The sequence below is a fragment of the Phoca vitulina genome, unplaced genomic scaffold, assembly GCF_004348235.1.
Source record: "Phoca vitulina isolate PV1807 unplaced genomic scaffold, GSC_HSeal_1.0 scaffold7, whole genome shotgun sequence".
In the NCBI taxonomy this organism is placed as follows: Eukaryota; Metazoa; Chordata; class Mammalia; order Carnivora; family Phocidae; genus Phoca; species Phoca vitulina.
Window position 1 is genome coordinate 1,234,399 of NW_022589710.1, and position 15,546 is coordinate 1,249,944.

At 59.7% G+C, this 15,546-nt stretch overlaps 2 protein-coding genes across 4 annotated transcripts in view; one reads left to right on the plus strand and one right to left on the minus strand.

Annotated features, from left to right (window-relative positions):
• Positions 1-15,546, plus strand: part of LOC116632822 — a 32,721-nt gene that overhangs the window by 10,421 nt on the left and 6,754 nt on the right. Inside the window, exon 2 of one of the 3 annotated variants that reach the window (XR_004299499.1) lies at positions 8,090-8,170. The exons of the other annotated variants lie outside the window; for them this stretch is intronic. The gene's annotated coding sequence lies outside the window, so the exon portion shown is untranslated. Of the gene's footprint in view, positions 1-8,089; positions 8,171-15,546 lie in introns of those variants that run through there. 3 annotated transcript variants of the gene reach the window in all.
• The window catches only part of ZFHX2 (zinc finger homeobox 2), a 28,569-nt gene that overhangs the window by 1,430 nt on the left and 11,593 nt on the right, over positions 1-15,546 (minus strand). Inside the window, exons 2-9 of the mRNA XM_032404771.1 lie at positions 9,684-11,777; positions 8,970-9,487; positions 8,135-8,375; positions 6,530-6,604; positions 6,060-6,118; positions 4,210-4,410; positions 3,672-3,795; positions 33-3,497 (exon numbers count right to left, since the gene is read on the minus strand). Coding sequence (XP_032260662.1) covers positions 33-3,497; positions 3,672-3,795; positions 4,210-4,410; positions 6,060-6,118; positions 6,530-6,604; positions 8,135-8,375; positions 8,970-9,487; positions 9,684-11,727 — 6,727 coding nt within the window. The 5' untranslated portion in view covers positions 11,728-11,777. The remainder of the gene's footprint in view (positions 1-32; positions 3,498-3,671; positions 3,796-4,209; positions 4,411-6,059; positions 6,119-6,529; positions 6,605-8,134; positions 8,376-8,969; positions 9,488-9,683; positions 11,778-15,546) is intronic.

The window sequence follows — 15,546 nt, forward strand, 5'->3', positions numbered from 1 at the left end:
TGAAGTTCAACCCCTCCCAACTGCCCACTCACCTGAACTGAAAGGAGCTAAGCTGCCCAGTGGGGGCTGGGCCAGAGCTGGGCCAGACAAGAGGACCGGGGCCAGGCGAGGCAAGGCTGGGGCAGCCCCGAGGGGCAGAGAGGCAGGTGTGGCGGCAGGTGTGGCCTTGGGAGCCGGGGCTGCCTCCGGTGCTGGGGCCAAGTCGTAGCACTTGCTTTCACTCTTCAGCTGGGCTCGGACTGCCTCTTTGAGTTTGGCCAGGTGCTGGCGTGAAAAGAGATGGCCTCGGCAGGAGACATAGAAATCATACTTGACGTCGCAGTAGGGACAGTCAGTGCGCTGGGCTCCCAAGGGGCCCTCACTGCTGCCCCCAGCCCCGCCAACCGCTGCCCCCTGCAGCTTGGCCTTCTTTTCCTTGGCACGAGCATTCTGGAACCAGACCTGGATGACTCTCTTGGGCAGCCCAATCTCCTCCCCCAGCACCTCACACTCCTGCATGGTTGGGGTACGGTAGGCTTCGTAGCAGGCTTTCATGATCTTCAACTGCAGGCTGCTCATCTGGGTCCTGTAGCGCCGCTGCCCCATCCCATCTGGAACCCCAGCCCCACTTCCTGTTCCTCCACTGCTTCCTCCAGCCCCAGGGGACTCTGGTTCGGCCAGACTGGAAGCAGACGAATCGCTGAGATCCCCGGCAGATGGACTGCAAGCCTCGCTCTCTGGAGAAGCTTTAGCCGGCTCCTCTGCACCCTCTTCCTCACCGGGTGGAGGGGGAGGTGGGAGAGGTAGCGGTGGCTCTGGTGTTGGGGTGGTGGCCTCTTTCCCAGGTGGTAGAAAAGGGAGGGGCCCGGCGGCAGGGGTAACCGGGGGGTAGGGAAAAGCAGGTGCTTCCCGCTTTGAGGCCTCCCTCCCACTCCCATCATCTACCTTGCCCAACAAGAGGTTGAACTTGGGGAAGGCTACAGGGGCAGACGTGATGGGGGGCTTGGATGTTGGGTTGGGCACCGCCCCAGGGGTGCTTCGAAATTGGCCTTTCCTCTCCCGGGCCCTGGTGTTCTGGAACCAGACCTGCACCACTCGCTTCTTGAGCCCCACCTCCTCAGAGATGCAGTCGAGCATCTTGCGTGTCGGGTTGGAGTCTTGCATGTACCAGCGGTACAGGATCTCCAGCTGCTCCGGCAGGATGGTGGTGCGCAGGCGCTTGTCCCGGGGGGGCTCGCCCTCCCCTCCCCCCCCTGCTTCACTGCCTGTCGGGGACAGGCTGCCCTCCTCGTGCTTCCGTTTGAGTGGAGGCCCTGGCGCCGGCGGAGTGCCTGCCACCAGGGGGCTTCGCTCCCCAAACACCAGCAAGGGCAGATCCAGGAGGTGCTGGGCCGCACTGGGCTGCACGGACGGCAGGAAGTGTAGCCGCCGGTGACTGGTCAGGAGGTCTTGGCTGGGGAAAGACATGGTGCACTGGTCACAAGTGTGGACCGGGGAAGGTGAGGGAGGGGCCCTCCCTTCAGGTTCTTTGCCTCCTGGCTTTGTTGCCTCTGCTTGGCTCAGCTCTTCCCTGTGCAGGGGCTCTGGTGAGGGACCCTCAGGCCCTGCGGGGGGTTCCAGGCTCTGTTCCTCCTCTGCATCCTCCTCCTCTACCTCTTCCTCCTCTTCCCCTCGCTCTGCCTCTTCCTCCTCCTCTTCAGGGGGCTGGTCGTCATAGCATTTCTTGAGGTGCCGCACCAACTCGAAAACGCAGGAGAAGGTGGCCTGGCAGCGCCTGCAGCCAGAGGCTCCCCCGTTGGCTCCTCCGGTCGGCACAGGCCCACCCTCGATGGCATTTTTGCGTGCTTTCTGGCGGGCATTCTGGAACCACACGACCACCACACGGCTAGCCAGGCCCAGGAGACTTGCGAGCCGCTCCACCTCTCCATCCTTGGGGTAGGCACTGGTCTCAAAGAAGGACTGCAGGGCTTGGGTCTGGAACTCTGTGAACTTGGTTCTGGAGAACCTGCGGCCTGCAGGCACTAGGGGAGGCACATTCCCTCTGGAGCCTTCTTCCTCCTCTGGGGGCCAGCGTCCTGCCCGGCTACGCTCCTCAGAGGGACGGGTCCCCCCTGCCTCAGACTCCGGGACCAGGAATGGAGGGCCCAGTTGGGGAGCTGGTGAATCCAGGGACCCATCAGGAGGTTTGGGGGGCTCTGCAGGGGGTGGGTATAGGCTGTCGTAGCTCTTTCGAAACTGAGCAGCATAACGGCTCAGGGCCTCAAAGGGCAGAAATCGGCGGTGGACGTGCTCCTCGTGTGTCTTGAGGATAAGCATATTGGAGAAGAGTTTCCCACAGGCCCCACAGGCCAGCTTGTCCCCACCCCCCAGGGCCTCTGGTGGGGGGGGCGTCGGGGGAGGGGGCACAGCCTGCTTTCCTTCGTTGTACTGGATCACCAGCTCAAAGCCAAAGTTTTCTAGAAGGGCTTTGGCTGCAGTGCGGGCTGCTTCGTTGGGCGTTGAGGTGGGGGGTGAGGCGGGCCCTGCCTCATTCCCCTCTTCTGCTGTGGGGGGCCGCTCCCACTCCCGCTCGGCCAGCTCAGCCTTGGGTGGCAGGGGCGGGGGAGGAGGGGCGGCAGCTAGTAGGGGTGCAGGCCCAGCCAGTGCCAGCTTGGGCCCCACCTTGAGGTCATGGAGGTAGAAGGGCAGAAGCAGCTGTTGCTGCTGGAGCTTAAGCAGTGATTCGGGCACCAGAGGGAAGGGGGGCAGGACTGGTGAGGTGAAGAGGGGGGCTGGGAAGCGGTGCAGGTCCAAGGGAGGTGGGGGAGGCGACAGGAAGGGCAACCCAGAGGTGAAGCCACCAGGGTCAGGGCCCTTCTTCTCAGTGCCCACCTCCCCCTCCGTCTCGCCCTCCTTGGGCTCTTCTTGGCCCCGCTCTGGCCCCTCAGCCTTGGCGTCAGTCTTGGTCCCCCGAGATCGAGTCTGGTGCAGAACTGAGCGCATGTGGATCTCCAGGGTGGAGCTCTGGTTGTAGGAGACTCGGCAGACCGTGCACTTGAAGGGCTTGTCTGTGGCGGCAGCAGTGGGAGGCGCGGCGCCCGCCTCTCCTCGGGCAGGGCCGGATGGGTCAATGGCAGCCTTCTTCATCTTGTGCAGGTGGGAAACAGAGTTATAATGGACTAGGAGGATATTCTTCTGCGTGAAGGACTCCTTACACACAGTGCACTTATAGGGCCGGGCAGGGTCAAGAAACTTGTCCAGGGCAAAGTTGGTGGTCTTCCGATAGGTCAGAGGGTGGCGAGAGTCAGCTGGAGCGGGCTCTGCAGGGCGGGGCTCCCCGACACTGCCCTCTTCCTCCTCAGCCACGGTGGGTGGAGGGGCCACTTCTTCCACTGGGGCATCAGGCCGAGGGGCTGGAGATGGGGCTGGAGAAGGGGATCGATCAGGGCTTCCCGGGGGCTTGTCTGGGGCCTCGGCTGAGGGTGGGGGAGGCTCAGGAAGAGGATCAGGACTGGCTTCGGGGGTCAGGTGAGGGCCTTCTGAGGGAGAGAGAAGGGTGCCGTGAGACGGGAACTTTGTCTGAAGTCAGACCCCACCCACTCAATGTCTAGGGCAACTGGTCCTTGCCTCGGGTGTCTTCAGACCCTCTTGGAATGTGGAGCCCAGGTCCCCTTTTCCTGCCACCTTGGCAGGTGTGCCGTCCCCATTCTTACCTGCTCCCTGTTCTCTGCTGGGCACAGGCTCTGGGGGAGCAGGGGGCTCTGGGGCATCCCCCAGCGGGCACAGAGTGGGCCCAGGCAGCACTTTGGTTGTAAAGGTCATCTCTACAGTTGTGGCCTGTAATGGAAGAGAGCCCAGTGACTGCCCGCCCCCCCCACCCCCCTACTCCGGACGCCCTGCTTTGCACCTGCTCCCGCCCTGTGCCCAGCCCCTGTCCAGCCTCCACCCTCATCCTGGACTCGCGCCCCCTAACTCTGCTCTTCCCGTGCTGCAGCCTGTGCCTGCTGTGAAGCAGCTCTTGTCTGGACTTAATGGAAATGAAGGAAACCCTGAGCTCCCTCACCGGCGAGCAGAGGCAAGCTCTAAGTTTCCCCCCAACACTAAAACCCCCTCGAACCTGTGAAATGCTGCTTCCTCACCACCACCCTCCCCGCCACGCACACACCTGCCTAGACACCCCTGCCTTTTCTTCCCCTCCTACCCGGCCCGAACGGGGCCTCCTGGTTGGGTCCTCCCCGAGCCAGTACTCACCACAAGCAGCAGCTTCTCCACACACTCGGGCACCACATTGTGCAGGTGGCTGAGGTGGAAGTGCAGGGCAGGCCGGCCCACCAGCTGCTCCTGGCACAGCGGGCACCTGTACTTGGGCTGCACTGCGTGCTGGGAGAGCACGTGAGCCCTCACCTGGTCGGGCTCTGGGCTCAGGAAGCTGCAGTACGGACAGCAAAACACCTGGGGACACATGGGGGTGGGGTGTGTGGAGGAGGTGTCAGGGAAGGGGGGGCCACCATCACCCAGCCCTGTGTGTGCGTGAACACAGCAAGATCTCCACGCCCAGTTTAGGAGGAGTGAGCCCCAAACGAAGGTATCAAGGCATCACGCGGGATCCACCGAGAGGCAAGAAGCTGGCTCCTCCCTCGTTTCCCTTAGATTGGGACAAAGGCCTAGGCTAGACTTGCCCTTGCCCGCCTTCTTTGTCCGGGCCTCTCCCTCCGTTCTGGGCTCTGTCTCTCCTTGGCCTGTCTTTCCCATCTCTTCTGCCTTGCTCACTTCTCCAGCTAACAGTATGGCCTTGTACCTACCTCCCCCAGATTGAGTTTTCTTTTCTTACCCACCCCCACCCTGCCGGTGTCTTCTCCATGAAATGGCTCCCCTGCCCTCTGCACATCTGGATCCAGAGGCTCCTTCATCCCTGCCCACTCTGCCTCTCCGAGGTCCCTAATCTGAGTGTCTCCTGAAGAGGGGCTCTCCCTACCTGTCTGCTCAGAAGCCGGCTCATTCTCCCAGACGCTTAGCAGCTCCCACTTTCTTTTCCTTCTCCTCTTCTTAATGTAAACAAACACCACAGCTCCCCCAGCGGCCCAGGAAAATTCTGGCCTGGCTCTGCTGGCGCATTCCCGCCCACACCTCCAGAGGGATGGGGCCGAGGGAAGGACCTGTCTCCGCCTTAGTCACCTGACTGCCTGACCTCCAGCCTGCAGTTTCTCTCCCTGGCTCACTTCCTCTCCTGCCGGCCGGTGCCACTGGTCCAAGCCCAAGAACTGGGAGGAGGGAATGGCCCGAAAGGAAAGGCATCCAGATGCTCATTTTAATGCCCTCGGCCGTAGGAGCAGACATCTGGAATGCGCCTGCAGGAGCGAACAGGAGCAAGGAGGAGGGCCTGGCCAGCACTGTCATCTGTGGGAATGCAGTAATACTGCGCGCTGAGGTCCCATTTGGAGAGCTGTGAGGGGCAGTGTGGCGCCTCAGGACCCAGGCTGGGAGTCCCCTCAGAATAACACTTTAGAGCCATAGAGCTAAACCACCCAGGTCCTGCCTGGCCTAGGCTGAGGCCCGAGGCCAGGTGACTTGGAGAGCTGCAGAGTTTGCTATCTGGGTCAGTCATCTGGGCTGGGGCCTCTACTCTCAGGAAGGAGGTGCCTGGATGCTTCCCTGCAGGCTCAGGGCCTTCTGCTGGAGATGACCAGTCTAGTTGTCTTTCTGCTCCTGACAGGAATAGAGAGCTGGGCAGCAGCTAGTCTTGTGGTTTGGGCTTTCTCTTTTCATTTCTTCACTTGTGTCTTCCGCCTTGCCTCCACCTGCTTTCAGCCTTTCCTACCTCAATACTGCTTCTGTCTCCCCTTCTCCCTCAAGTCCTGCCCTCCCTTGTCCCTCTGTGCTCCACCCCCTGTGTGGTGCTGAACACATAACTGGCCCTAGGTGGTGTTTCTCAGTGTGGTGTTCTCAGATAAGTCACAGGCCTGACCAAAATTCGGTCTACCTTTAGTCTGAAATCTCTGTGTAAAGCTCTACCAATGAGAATTTTAGGCTTTAGAATATGAACAGATCTCAGTAACACCAGACCCCCGACCCCAGCTTTTCCCAGTTATCCCAGTTCTGACCGTGGTCCGGTTGGCATTGTCTCCTGGAGGGCCAGTCTTGTTCTCTGCCTCTTCAGAAGCTGAAAGGAGAGGAGATTAAAGAGATCTGACAGCCCTCCCTCTTCCTTTCTAGACCCCCCAGCCCTTAAGATGACCTGATTTGTAGCAGAGAGCTTCCAGGGTAGGTGTTGGACTCTGGGGAAAGAGGAAAAGGCAGGAAAGGACAACGCCGCACTCAGTACAGGGAGAAGAGGCCCAGAGGGGCCAACCCCAGGTTAACGGGATGGCCAGGTTTGAGCTTTTTGGGGCCCCCCCTCCTTTCCCTCTGGTGAGTCCTTTCTTGCATCAGTTCAGCTCCCCACGCCCAGGGGGCCTTGCCAGGCATCTGGATTACTGCCATGTCCCCTGTGCCTCTCAGACTGTATGGGGGGGAGGGGAGCGGGGAATAGGGGGCAGGGATGGAGGGAAAACGGACCAGTTGAGCAACTCACCCAATTGTTCAGTTTTGTTCTGAGCATCTTTTTCAGGGGTGGGCGGCTCAGCTAAGGGGGTGACAGGAGGCTTCCCTGTGTAGGAGGAGGGGAGAGTCAGCTTAAGAGTGAAGCATCAGGGGGCGCCTGGGTGGCTCAGTCGTTAAGCGTCTGCCTTCGGCTCAGGTCATGATCCCAGGGTCCTGGGATCGAGCCCCGCATCAGGTGCCCCACTCGGCGGGAAGCCTGCTTCTCCCTCTCCCACTCCCCCTGCCTTGGTTCCCTCTCTCACTGTGTCTCACTCTGTCAAATAAATAAATAAAATCTTTAAAAAAAAAAAAAAGAGTGAAGCATCAGGAAAGGGAGTACATAGGGCAGAGGAAGTAGGACAAGCAGCCAGGAGAAGGAGAAGATGGATGGATGAGCCAACAGGCTGGAGAGGACAAAAAGCTGCCAAAAAGAAAGAGAGGATGAAGGAGAAACGGCAGGGTTAGAGCTAGGAGGGCCTAAGAGATCCTGTCTGTGAGCCCAGCCCCCGTCATTTCAAGATGAGGAAACAAGTCTAGCCGTAGGCAGCAGAGATGGGGCCCAAGTCGGCTCCCCATCTTGACTGGTCCTGGAAGCAGGGAGCCCAGAAACAAAAAGGGAGGGGCACTGGAGAAGGAAGGTGAGGCCGAATGGAAGCAGGTGCAGCGAACAGGAGGCGGCAGGTCTAGCTGGGAGAGGAGATTACCACTCAAGTAAGAATTGACAGATGTGTAGGAATTTATTTTCGGTGGCAGCCTAATTAAAGTGTTAAAGTTCCTTAACTCCATTCAGCCCTGCGCCAGGATCATTAGCTATTGATCCGGGCCCCTCCGGCACTTAACTCCAGCCAGCATATTGGCAATTCAATTAGCACCAGTCAATGCTGCCTGTTCCTGGTTCCTGCTGCCCGCACCCTCACCCTCACCCGCTGCCGCCGGCCCCTACAAAGCCCGGATGCCCGTGCCCACCTCTGACAGCCCCTTCCAGGCTCTTCTCCTGCACCCTCTGCATCAGTGGCGCCTGGCTGGCTGTTCCCGGTCTCTGCTGGTACAACCTCAGCTGCCTAAGGGGGACCCTAAGCCCAGCCTTCAGGCTGAAGACCTCCTAGGAGATAGGAAGAGGCTGGGGAGCTCGTCAAGGGCTTCCTCTCCCTGCTGCCTTCGGGCCAGGTCCCCAGCTCCCATCTCCCATCTCCTTCCTTCACGCCCTGGCCCAGCACAAAGTGCATCCCATTCTTCTGCTTTTCTACTTCCTCTCTCCTTCCTGACCAGCTCCTGCCGCCCCCCAGCACCTAGCGTTGCTGGGACACTGGTCACCATTCGGAATCACTGGGTGATTCCTCCTCACCTCCCTTCCCGTTCTCTGCTCTCCACCCAGCAAAGCCCCTGCCCTTCTCTGCCTCTCCCTCCCATGAGCCTCCTGCTTCCCCCTTCACTGGGCCGCCCCACTGCTCCCCAAGTCCGGTTTTATCAGCCCTTCACGGCTGGCTCCTTTCCACTTGCTCTCAACTGCCCACAGACCCGGTTCTCCTCACTGGCATGCCCTTCTCCCCAGCCCCAGCTCCCACCGCGTGCCGCCGCCCAGCCCCCTCTTCCTCACCGGGAGTCCGGAGCTGCCCGTGGCTGAAGCTCAGGATGCTCTGCAGGGCCGAGAGCCCTTCCTCGGCCGCGGGGCCGCTGTGCAGCAGCTGCAGGCGCCGCTGGGCCTGGGCGTCGCGGTGAGCCGGCGCGCGCAGGTGCTGCAGCACAGCCAGGCGGGAGGGGGTCTCCCACGCACACAGCAGGCAGCGGAAGAGCCCCAGCTCGGCCCCGGCCGCGGCCCCCTCCATCTCCAGCAGAAACTGGAAGCGCGGAAAGAGGCTGCTCAGGCCAGAAGGGACAGGCCCCTCTAGATCTCGGGGGCCCCCTCCGCCTCCCCAAGGGGAGCCTGACCAGCAGCAGCCCCTCCCTGCCCATCCCTTCTGCCCTCTTGAGCACACCCTTTTCCCTCCTCTGGCCACCTGGATATTAGTGCTTTTTCTCCCCCATCTCCTTCTCTTCCTCCTACCAATCCTGGCCTCCCTCCTGGTAGGTGAATGGAATCTGCTTCCATCCTCTTGAGCTGGTGACAAGATGGCCTGAGCAGACAGATACCCCCCTCCCTCTCCCCACCCCCCGCTCTAGTCCCAAACACCAGAAAAACTGAATAAAGTACTGGATTCATTTTCTCTGAGTCCACCATCCTTTGGTCTCCTCTCCACAACCGTCTCCAAAAAGTTGATGATCCTGGTACATACTTGCCATTTTATCCAAGCCTGCCACCCTAGGTTTTCCCATCGCTCTCCCACTCGTGGGGGTCTCCTCAGTCCACCCCCATGCCCTTCAACTCTTCTCTCTCCCCAGGGGCTCTGTGTCGGGGCCCCTCAAGTGCCAGACCCTCCCTGGCCCACTCTCACCTTATAGATCTGGCTGTTGTCTTCATGGGCTGCACCCCGGGCGTGCAGCTGCATCTTCTCCTTGCTGTTGGACTCGAAGTCGCAGATGTTGCAGCGCAGGTGCAGCGGGGTCATGGAGCCGTAAGGGGCCCCGTCTCCCAGGGGCACCGGGGACGGGGAGCCCATGGCCCCGCCCCCCTCCCTCAGGTGGGCGGCCAGCTGGTACTTCTGAGCATGTTTGTCGGTCTTGAGGTGGAGCTGAAAGTTGGCCTTGAGCTGGGTGCCATAGCAGCAGAGCTTGCAGCGGTGGGTGTCCCCGGCCACCTCCTTCCACTCGGCCTCCGGGAGGCTTCGGCCCACGCTGCAGTGGTAGAGCAGCAGCTCCAGGCTGTCCGTGCTGAAGGCCTGGCACACCAGGCAGCGGAACACCTTCAGGGACGGGCTGTCATCTGGGGGCGGTGAGGTGGGCAGGCTGTCGGACAAGGAGCCCAGGAGCTGACTCGGAGGCAGGTGGGTGTCCGGTGAGAGGCTGCCAGGGGCTGGGCGACAGACACAGATGAGTGGCCCAGGGAAGGAAAGGGGCGGGTGGGCAAATGAGGACAGTGCTGAGGGAGGGAGCTGGGGTTACCGAGTGTGGGGGGGGCGGCCCTTGGGAGGAAGCAGGGACTTGAGTTTGGGCCTGGGGAAGGGAGGAGGGGAAGCAGGTGCAGAGCCCGGGCTGCTTACCCTGCTTACCGGCTGTGGGGAACTTGCGAGCAGGTGCTCCGAGGTGGTGGAAGCCGTTGAGAAGCAGCTGGGCTTCCAGGGGCTTGTCCGGCCTCAGCCCGGGGCCAGGCAAGGGAGCCTGAGGCTGCCCTAGGGCCTGCGGCCCGAAGTACTGGAAGAGTTCAGGGGAGGTGGCGGGGGCAGCTCCGCCCGGGGGCGGGGGGCCTGGCCCCACCAGCCCGGGGGGCAGGCCCAGCGGCAGCCCCTGGTGCAGCATGAGGACATTCTGCATGTGCTTCTCGGAGGTCATGTGGATGCGCAGGTTGCGGGAGATGTTGGTCTCATAGCTGCACACCTTGCACTGCCAGGACGATTTGGTCTTGGGCTCCTTGTCCCCGGCAGAGGGCGGGAGGGACGCCTCCGGGGAACTGCCCCGGCCGCCGGGGCCCGCCTGGAAGCCCTGCAGGTTGGCCAGGTGCTTGTCCGACTGCGTGTGGATGCTGAGGTTGCCCTTGGTGGTGGTGGAGTAGTTGCACACGTCGCAGCGGTAGGGCTTGTAGCCGCAGTTGTAGCTCTCGCCCCGGGCCAGGCGGGGGTGGGCGCCCCCCGCGCTGCAGTAGCTGCAGTGGCTGTTGCTCTCGGGGTGCTTTTCCCGCATGTGCACGTCCAGGGTCTGCTGGTACTTGTAGTGCCAGTTGCACTTGGGACACTTGAGCGTCTTGCAGGAGTTGCGAGAGTGTAACAGAGACATGTGGCTGGACAGGCTGAGGCCCTGGAAGGCCGCAGGGGCCGGGCTATAGTCTTCAGCGAGGCGGTAGGGCTGCGGTGGGTCGCTGGGGTCTTCGGGGGAGCCGACTGGGGCAGGGAGAGTGCCCCCCTCCTTGGAGGCAGGTGAGCTTTGGTTGAGGGGGGCGCAGAGCCCTCCATCCTCTTCTTGCCCCTCGGGGAACCAATCCGGCCCCGCCTCACCTGCTGCCATCGGCGATTCTTTGGCTTCGGTTGGGCTGGGGTCCCAGGTGGCGGGAGGTGTGGGCGGGGAGGGCGGGCTGAGGGTTGTGACTTCCGCAGGCAGGACAGGAGCCTGGGCTTCTGCCTCAGGGGGGCCATCCTCGGGCCGGGCTACATTCGCCTCCGTGCCCACCGTGCTGCTATTGTCAAGGGGGGCTTCTAAAGGGGGCCGAGCAGCTGGTTTTGGTTCCAGAAAGCTTAGGAGGGCCCTGCAGCCCTCCTCTGCCGCCTGGAGGACAGCTGGGTTACCGGGCAGGCCCAGGTGGTGAGCAGGAGTTAGCTTCACCCCGTGAGACTGTGTGTGACCCACGAAAGCCTGGAGCCTGCTGAAACCCAGGCGGCACAGGACACAGAGCCAGAAGAGTGCCCTGTGGTCTCCTCCCCGGCTCCCCGTAGGGCCATCTTTGGGATCTCCGGGGGGGTTTGGAGCCAGCTGGTAGCTCCAGAAGGCTCCATCCCTTCCCTCACAGGTGGCCGGAGATGGCGCTGAGGTATCATGGGACAGAATTTGGTCAGAAGAGCTAAAGCCTTGGATTGGGTCAAAGCCATGTTGGATGTGAAGGGCAGTGAGGAGTGCAGGGGGCGGGTGGGCAAGGAGGGGCAGGCTGGGCTCTTCCTTGATTCCCACCTCGCCCCAGGGGAAGCCCTTTGGTAACAGGAGTTCACTGCCACCTGACAGGGACAGCTTGGCCACGAGGTAGGCCTCGCCACCAGCTGTGAAGAATAAATGGTTGCTTAGGTCCACGGGAGGGAGCCCTCCTCCTTCTTCCTCCTGCTCCTTGTCCTCTTGCACTCCTAGGTCCTTTGGTGAGAAGCCACCACAGCCAGGCTCTTCTCGGGGCTCCCCAGTCTCCTTTGGTGGGACGAGGCCACAGCCCGACTCCAGGGCCTGTCCCCCTGGCTCTGAGGGCCTCATGCTCTCAGAGCTGGAGGGGGCAGCAGGGGGATCTTTGGTGACAGGATCAGCAGGGGTGCTGGGGAAGGAGGTGTCCGGAGGCGGGGACGGGGCATCGTGCCCAGGGGTGGGGGCGGTGCCAGTGGTAGAGGATGCGTTAAGGGTAGCCATGGCAGACGGAGGAGTGCCGGGGGTTCATTTCAGCGTGACAGCCAGTAACCCTGGGTGGGGGGGAACGTGGAGAGAGAGGGGGGCCGTGAGGTGGCAGGAGAGACAACCAGCCAGGCAGTCAACCCTCCAGCTACTCCAGCCCCACGCTCTTCTTCCCCGAGCACCAGACTCAGGTACCCGCTTGCCAACGTGAAGCTTCACCTTAGTACTAAGTCTTCAAACTTAACATGTCCAAAATCGGAACTCTGTATTTCTCCCCTGAACTTGTTCCTCCCATCTTTCCTATCTCCAAAATTGGTACCTCCATTGATCTGGCTGCTTAGGCTAAAAGGCTAAAAGGTGGACGCCTGGGTGGCTCAGTTGGTTAAGCGTCTGCCTTCAGCTCAGGTCATGATCTCAGGGGCCTGGGATCGAGCCCCAGGTCAGGCTCCCTGCTCTGCTGGGGGTCTGCTTCTCCCTCTGCCCCTCCTCCCACTCATTCTCTCAATCTCTCTCTCTCAAATAAATAAATACAATCTTTAAAAAAAAAAATCAATAAAAACCTAAAAGGTTCCTCTTGCCCCCACCCATATGCAACTGGACAGCAACCTCTCAGACACCTGTCCTGTCCCCCACCAGCGTCGTCTCCACTAGCACCTGGGTGGCCCCAGCCACTGCCCTTCCTGAACCAGGCCAACGGACCCCACGGTGGCCTCTGCTCCCACTACTGCCCCTACAACCCAGTCTCCTTCCTTCCAGCAGCCAGAATGATCTTTCACTTAATTCTCAATTAGGAAAAATGCCAGGGCGCCTGGGTGGCTCATCGGTTAAGCATCTGCCTTAGGCTCAGGTCATGATCCCAAGTCTCCGGATCAAGTCCCGGCCTCAGGCTCCCGGCTCAGCGGGGCGTCTGCTTCTCCCTCTGACCCTTCCCCCTCTTCGTGCTTTCTCTCTCACTCTCTCAAATAAATAAAATCTTAAAAAAAAGGAAAATAAAAATGCCAAACCTACCTATATAAAAGTAGACCAAATAATATCAGGAACCCTTTCATACTCATTACTCAGCTTCAAAAGCCACCTGACAGGGACAGCTTGGCCGGTCTTGTTCCATCCATATCCTCACCCACTTCCCCTTTTCCTATATTGTTTTAAAGCACATTTCAGGTATCATAAAGAAGCATCTTTTAAAACGTAAATTGTACTATATTCTGCTTAGAACCCATCCGTGATTTCTCACTGCACTGTGAATAAGATCCAAACTCCGTCCCTGATCTACAAAAGGATCTATCTGATCTGGTGCCTACCTACTTCTGACACACCTTAAAACCCTCCACCCCGCCTGGCTGGCTAGCAGCGGCCCACTGGCCTTTCTGTTCCTCAAACACGCCAAGTTCATTCCCACCTTAGGGCCTTGCCTAAGGCTAAACAGCTTACTCAGTCTGACAGGAAGACTCTTCCCTAGACTTCTGCTTAGCGGCTCTGTCTCATTCAGGTCTCTGCTTCCATATCCCCTCTTCCAACAGGCCTTCCCGCCCTACGGAGGCTAACATGCCCTGGGGGTTACCTTCTTCAGAGATTTAGCACTACCCGGTATTTCCTGGTTTACTTATTTCTCCCTTCTAGAAGGTAAGTTCCAGGGGAGCAGGAACTCTGCTTTATTTATTACTCTATCATTGGCACCAAGAAAGATGCCTGCCACATAGTCAATACATTATCTGTTGAATGAATGAACTCTAGGAAAGACCCTCAGATTTTCCACTCGATGAAGGGGTTGTTTCCCTAAGTCAAGGTCCTCTAGCCAGAGAGGCCACAGTGAATTTTCACTGGCCTGCAGGTGCCCTCCAGATCATCCATCTCTGGTCTCAGCATGTGGAATAGGTGGGGGCTTCCCTGGCCAGTTGGAAGACAACAGCTTCTATGTGATTAACCTCCTCCTCCTCAAAGAGATTAAAAAAAAAAAAAGTAACAGTAATATTATTAAAAGCTATCCAGGTACATATACCACGGTCCTGGCACTGTGCTAAATGCTTTCATCAATAATCTCATTTAATCTAACAACCACCTTACTTTACAGATGAGGCAGCCAAAGACACAGAGAGGTTGAGTGAGCTGCTGACCGTCACACAGGTCCAAGGAGGTGAAACTAGAAAAGGACTGGCGGGGCACAGAGACCTGGGCTCCTCCAACTACCTGGATCGTCCTCAGACCCAGTACAGACCAAATACACCTCCAAAGGTCTAGCAGTCAGGATTCCTGGGCTCCCTCCAGCTGACTAGAAGCACCGGGCCTCCCACGCCCCACAGTTTTACCTTGATTACCCCACCTCCCCGCCGCACCCCCACCCAACTCACCAACTCCCCAGACTTCACCATCCCATACTTCTCCCAATGTCCCAAGTGGCCTGCATCCTCTCCAGTTCTTACTATCAGCCAGCCTCTGACTTAACCTTCAGCGCTCAGCCCAGTGCCGGGAAGGGATGTGGCCTCTCCTTCCTTGGGCCACCTCTAACCCTCACCTTCAGATTCTTCCATTAGGATTGGGTCTTCAGTCTGGCCCCACCTAGCCTGCAGGCCCCCTTTCCCACCTCCCCCCTCCTCCTGGGGGGCTAGCCAGGCGTGAAGACGGAGCCATTAAGGAGCTCCGCGTGGGGCTGGATCAGCATGCTAATGAAAATGCAAATCAGCACCTGGGCGAGGGGTGGAGGGCTGGGGGTGGTGCGGGGGGAGGTACTTGGAGAACCAAGAGGGAAGTAAAGGAATTAGATGGAGGGGTTATCCTACATAACCAGAAAGCAGAAGCCCAACACTATCTGAGAAAGGTGTCCCTCCTACGGACCCCTTGGGGGTAGGTGAGCTGGCTCACGAGGGTCTGAGAGTCCACTGTCACCCCCCACAGTGAGGACCCGCTACCCTTCCGCTGCCCCACCTGGTGAGAAGAACTGTGGCTGGGCCGGAGGGGCTTCTCCCAGGCCCTGCCACGGAGGGCTGACCTGGGTGGTGCTCCGTCCCCGCGGGGCCACCGTGCCTACATCACATCGATCAGCTGCTTCCTCCTGCCTCACAACTCCAGATCCAACTTCAGAGGAGGTGCTAGGAAGACCTAAGACCCAAATCCTCTCTCCAAAGCCTTTATTTCCCAGGCCTGGAAAAAGACCCAGCTGATTGCTAGCTAGAAGAAACCAAAGGAGTTTAGCTTTGGGCTAGCTTGTGGGTGAGACCCAGACAGCCGAGGGGAGGTCGGCAGCTGTTTAAAATTGCAAATCTCTTCCCCACCTCCCCCTCCTCCTCTACAGGAAAGAATTTCAATTGCAAATTTATCTCTGCCTCAGTGCACCCTCCTTCCTCACTCCCCCCTCTTCTCTGCGCTTCTCCCCTCACCCTCTATTTATTACAAACCTTTAACTGCTGCAATTAGTTTTTCACCTTTTCCCCCTCCTTCCGTTTCCCTCCTCCTCACTCTTTTCTTCCTTCCCTCTCTGGGTCTCTGTCCCTCTCCTTGCCCTTCCTACCTGGAACTCGGTTTGCAGCTCTTGTTGGAGATGATGCAGAACCAGAGGACAGACCAAAAAGTCACCCTCCACCTACCACCCCCAGGCCAAGCGTCCTGTCCCCCCTCAGACCACTGCCATTCCTCCTGTAGGTCCGGGCTGTCCTTAAGGGCGTCTCCTGTCCCTTGGGGCACATCCTAGATGTGGGGAAGGGGAGAAGGCGACCCTCAAGGGCCCTGGCATTCCTGCCTCTGGGGGAGGGAGGGGCCGAAGAGGGCGGACCAGGCAGAGGGTGGAAGTGGGGGGACCGTCAAAGGAAAGGTGGCAGCAAGGGCTGGGGCCCAGGAGGAGAG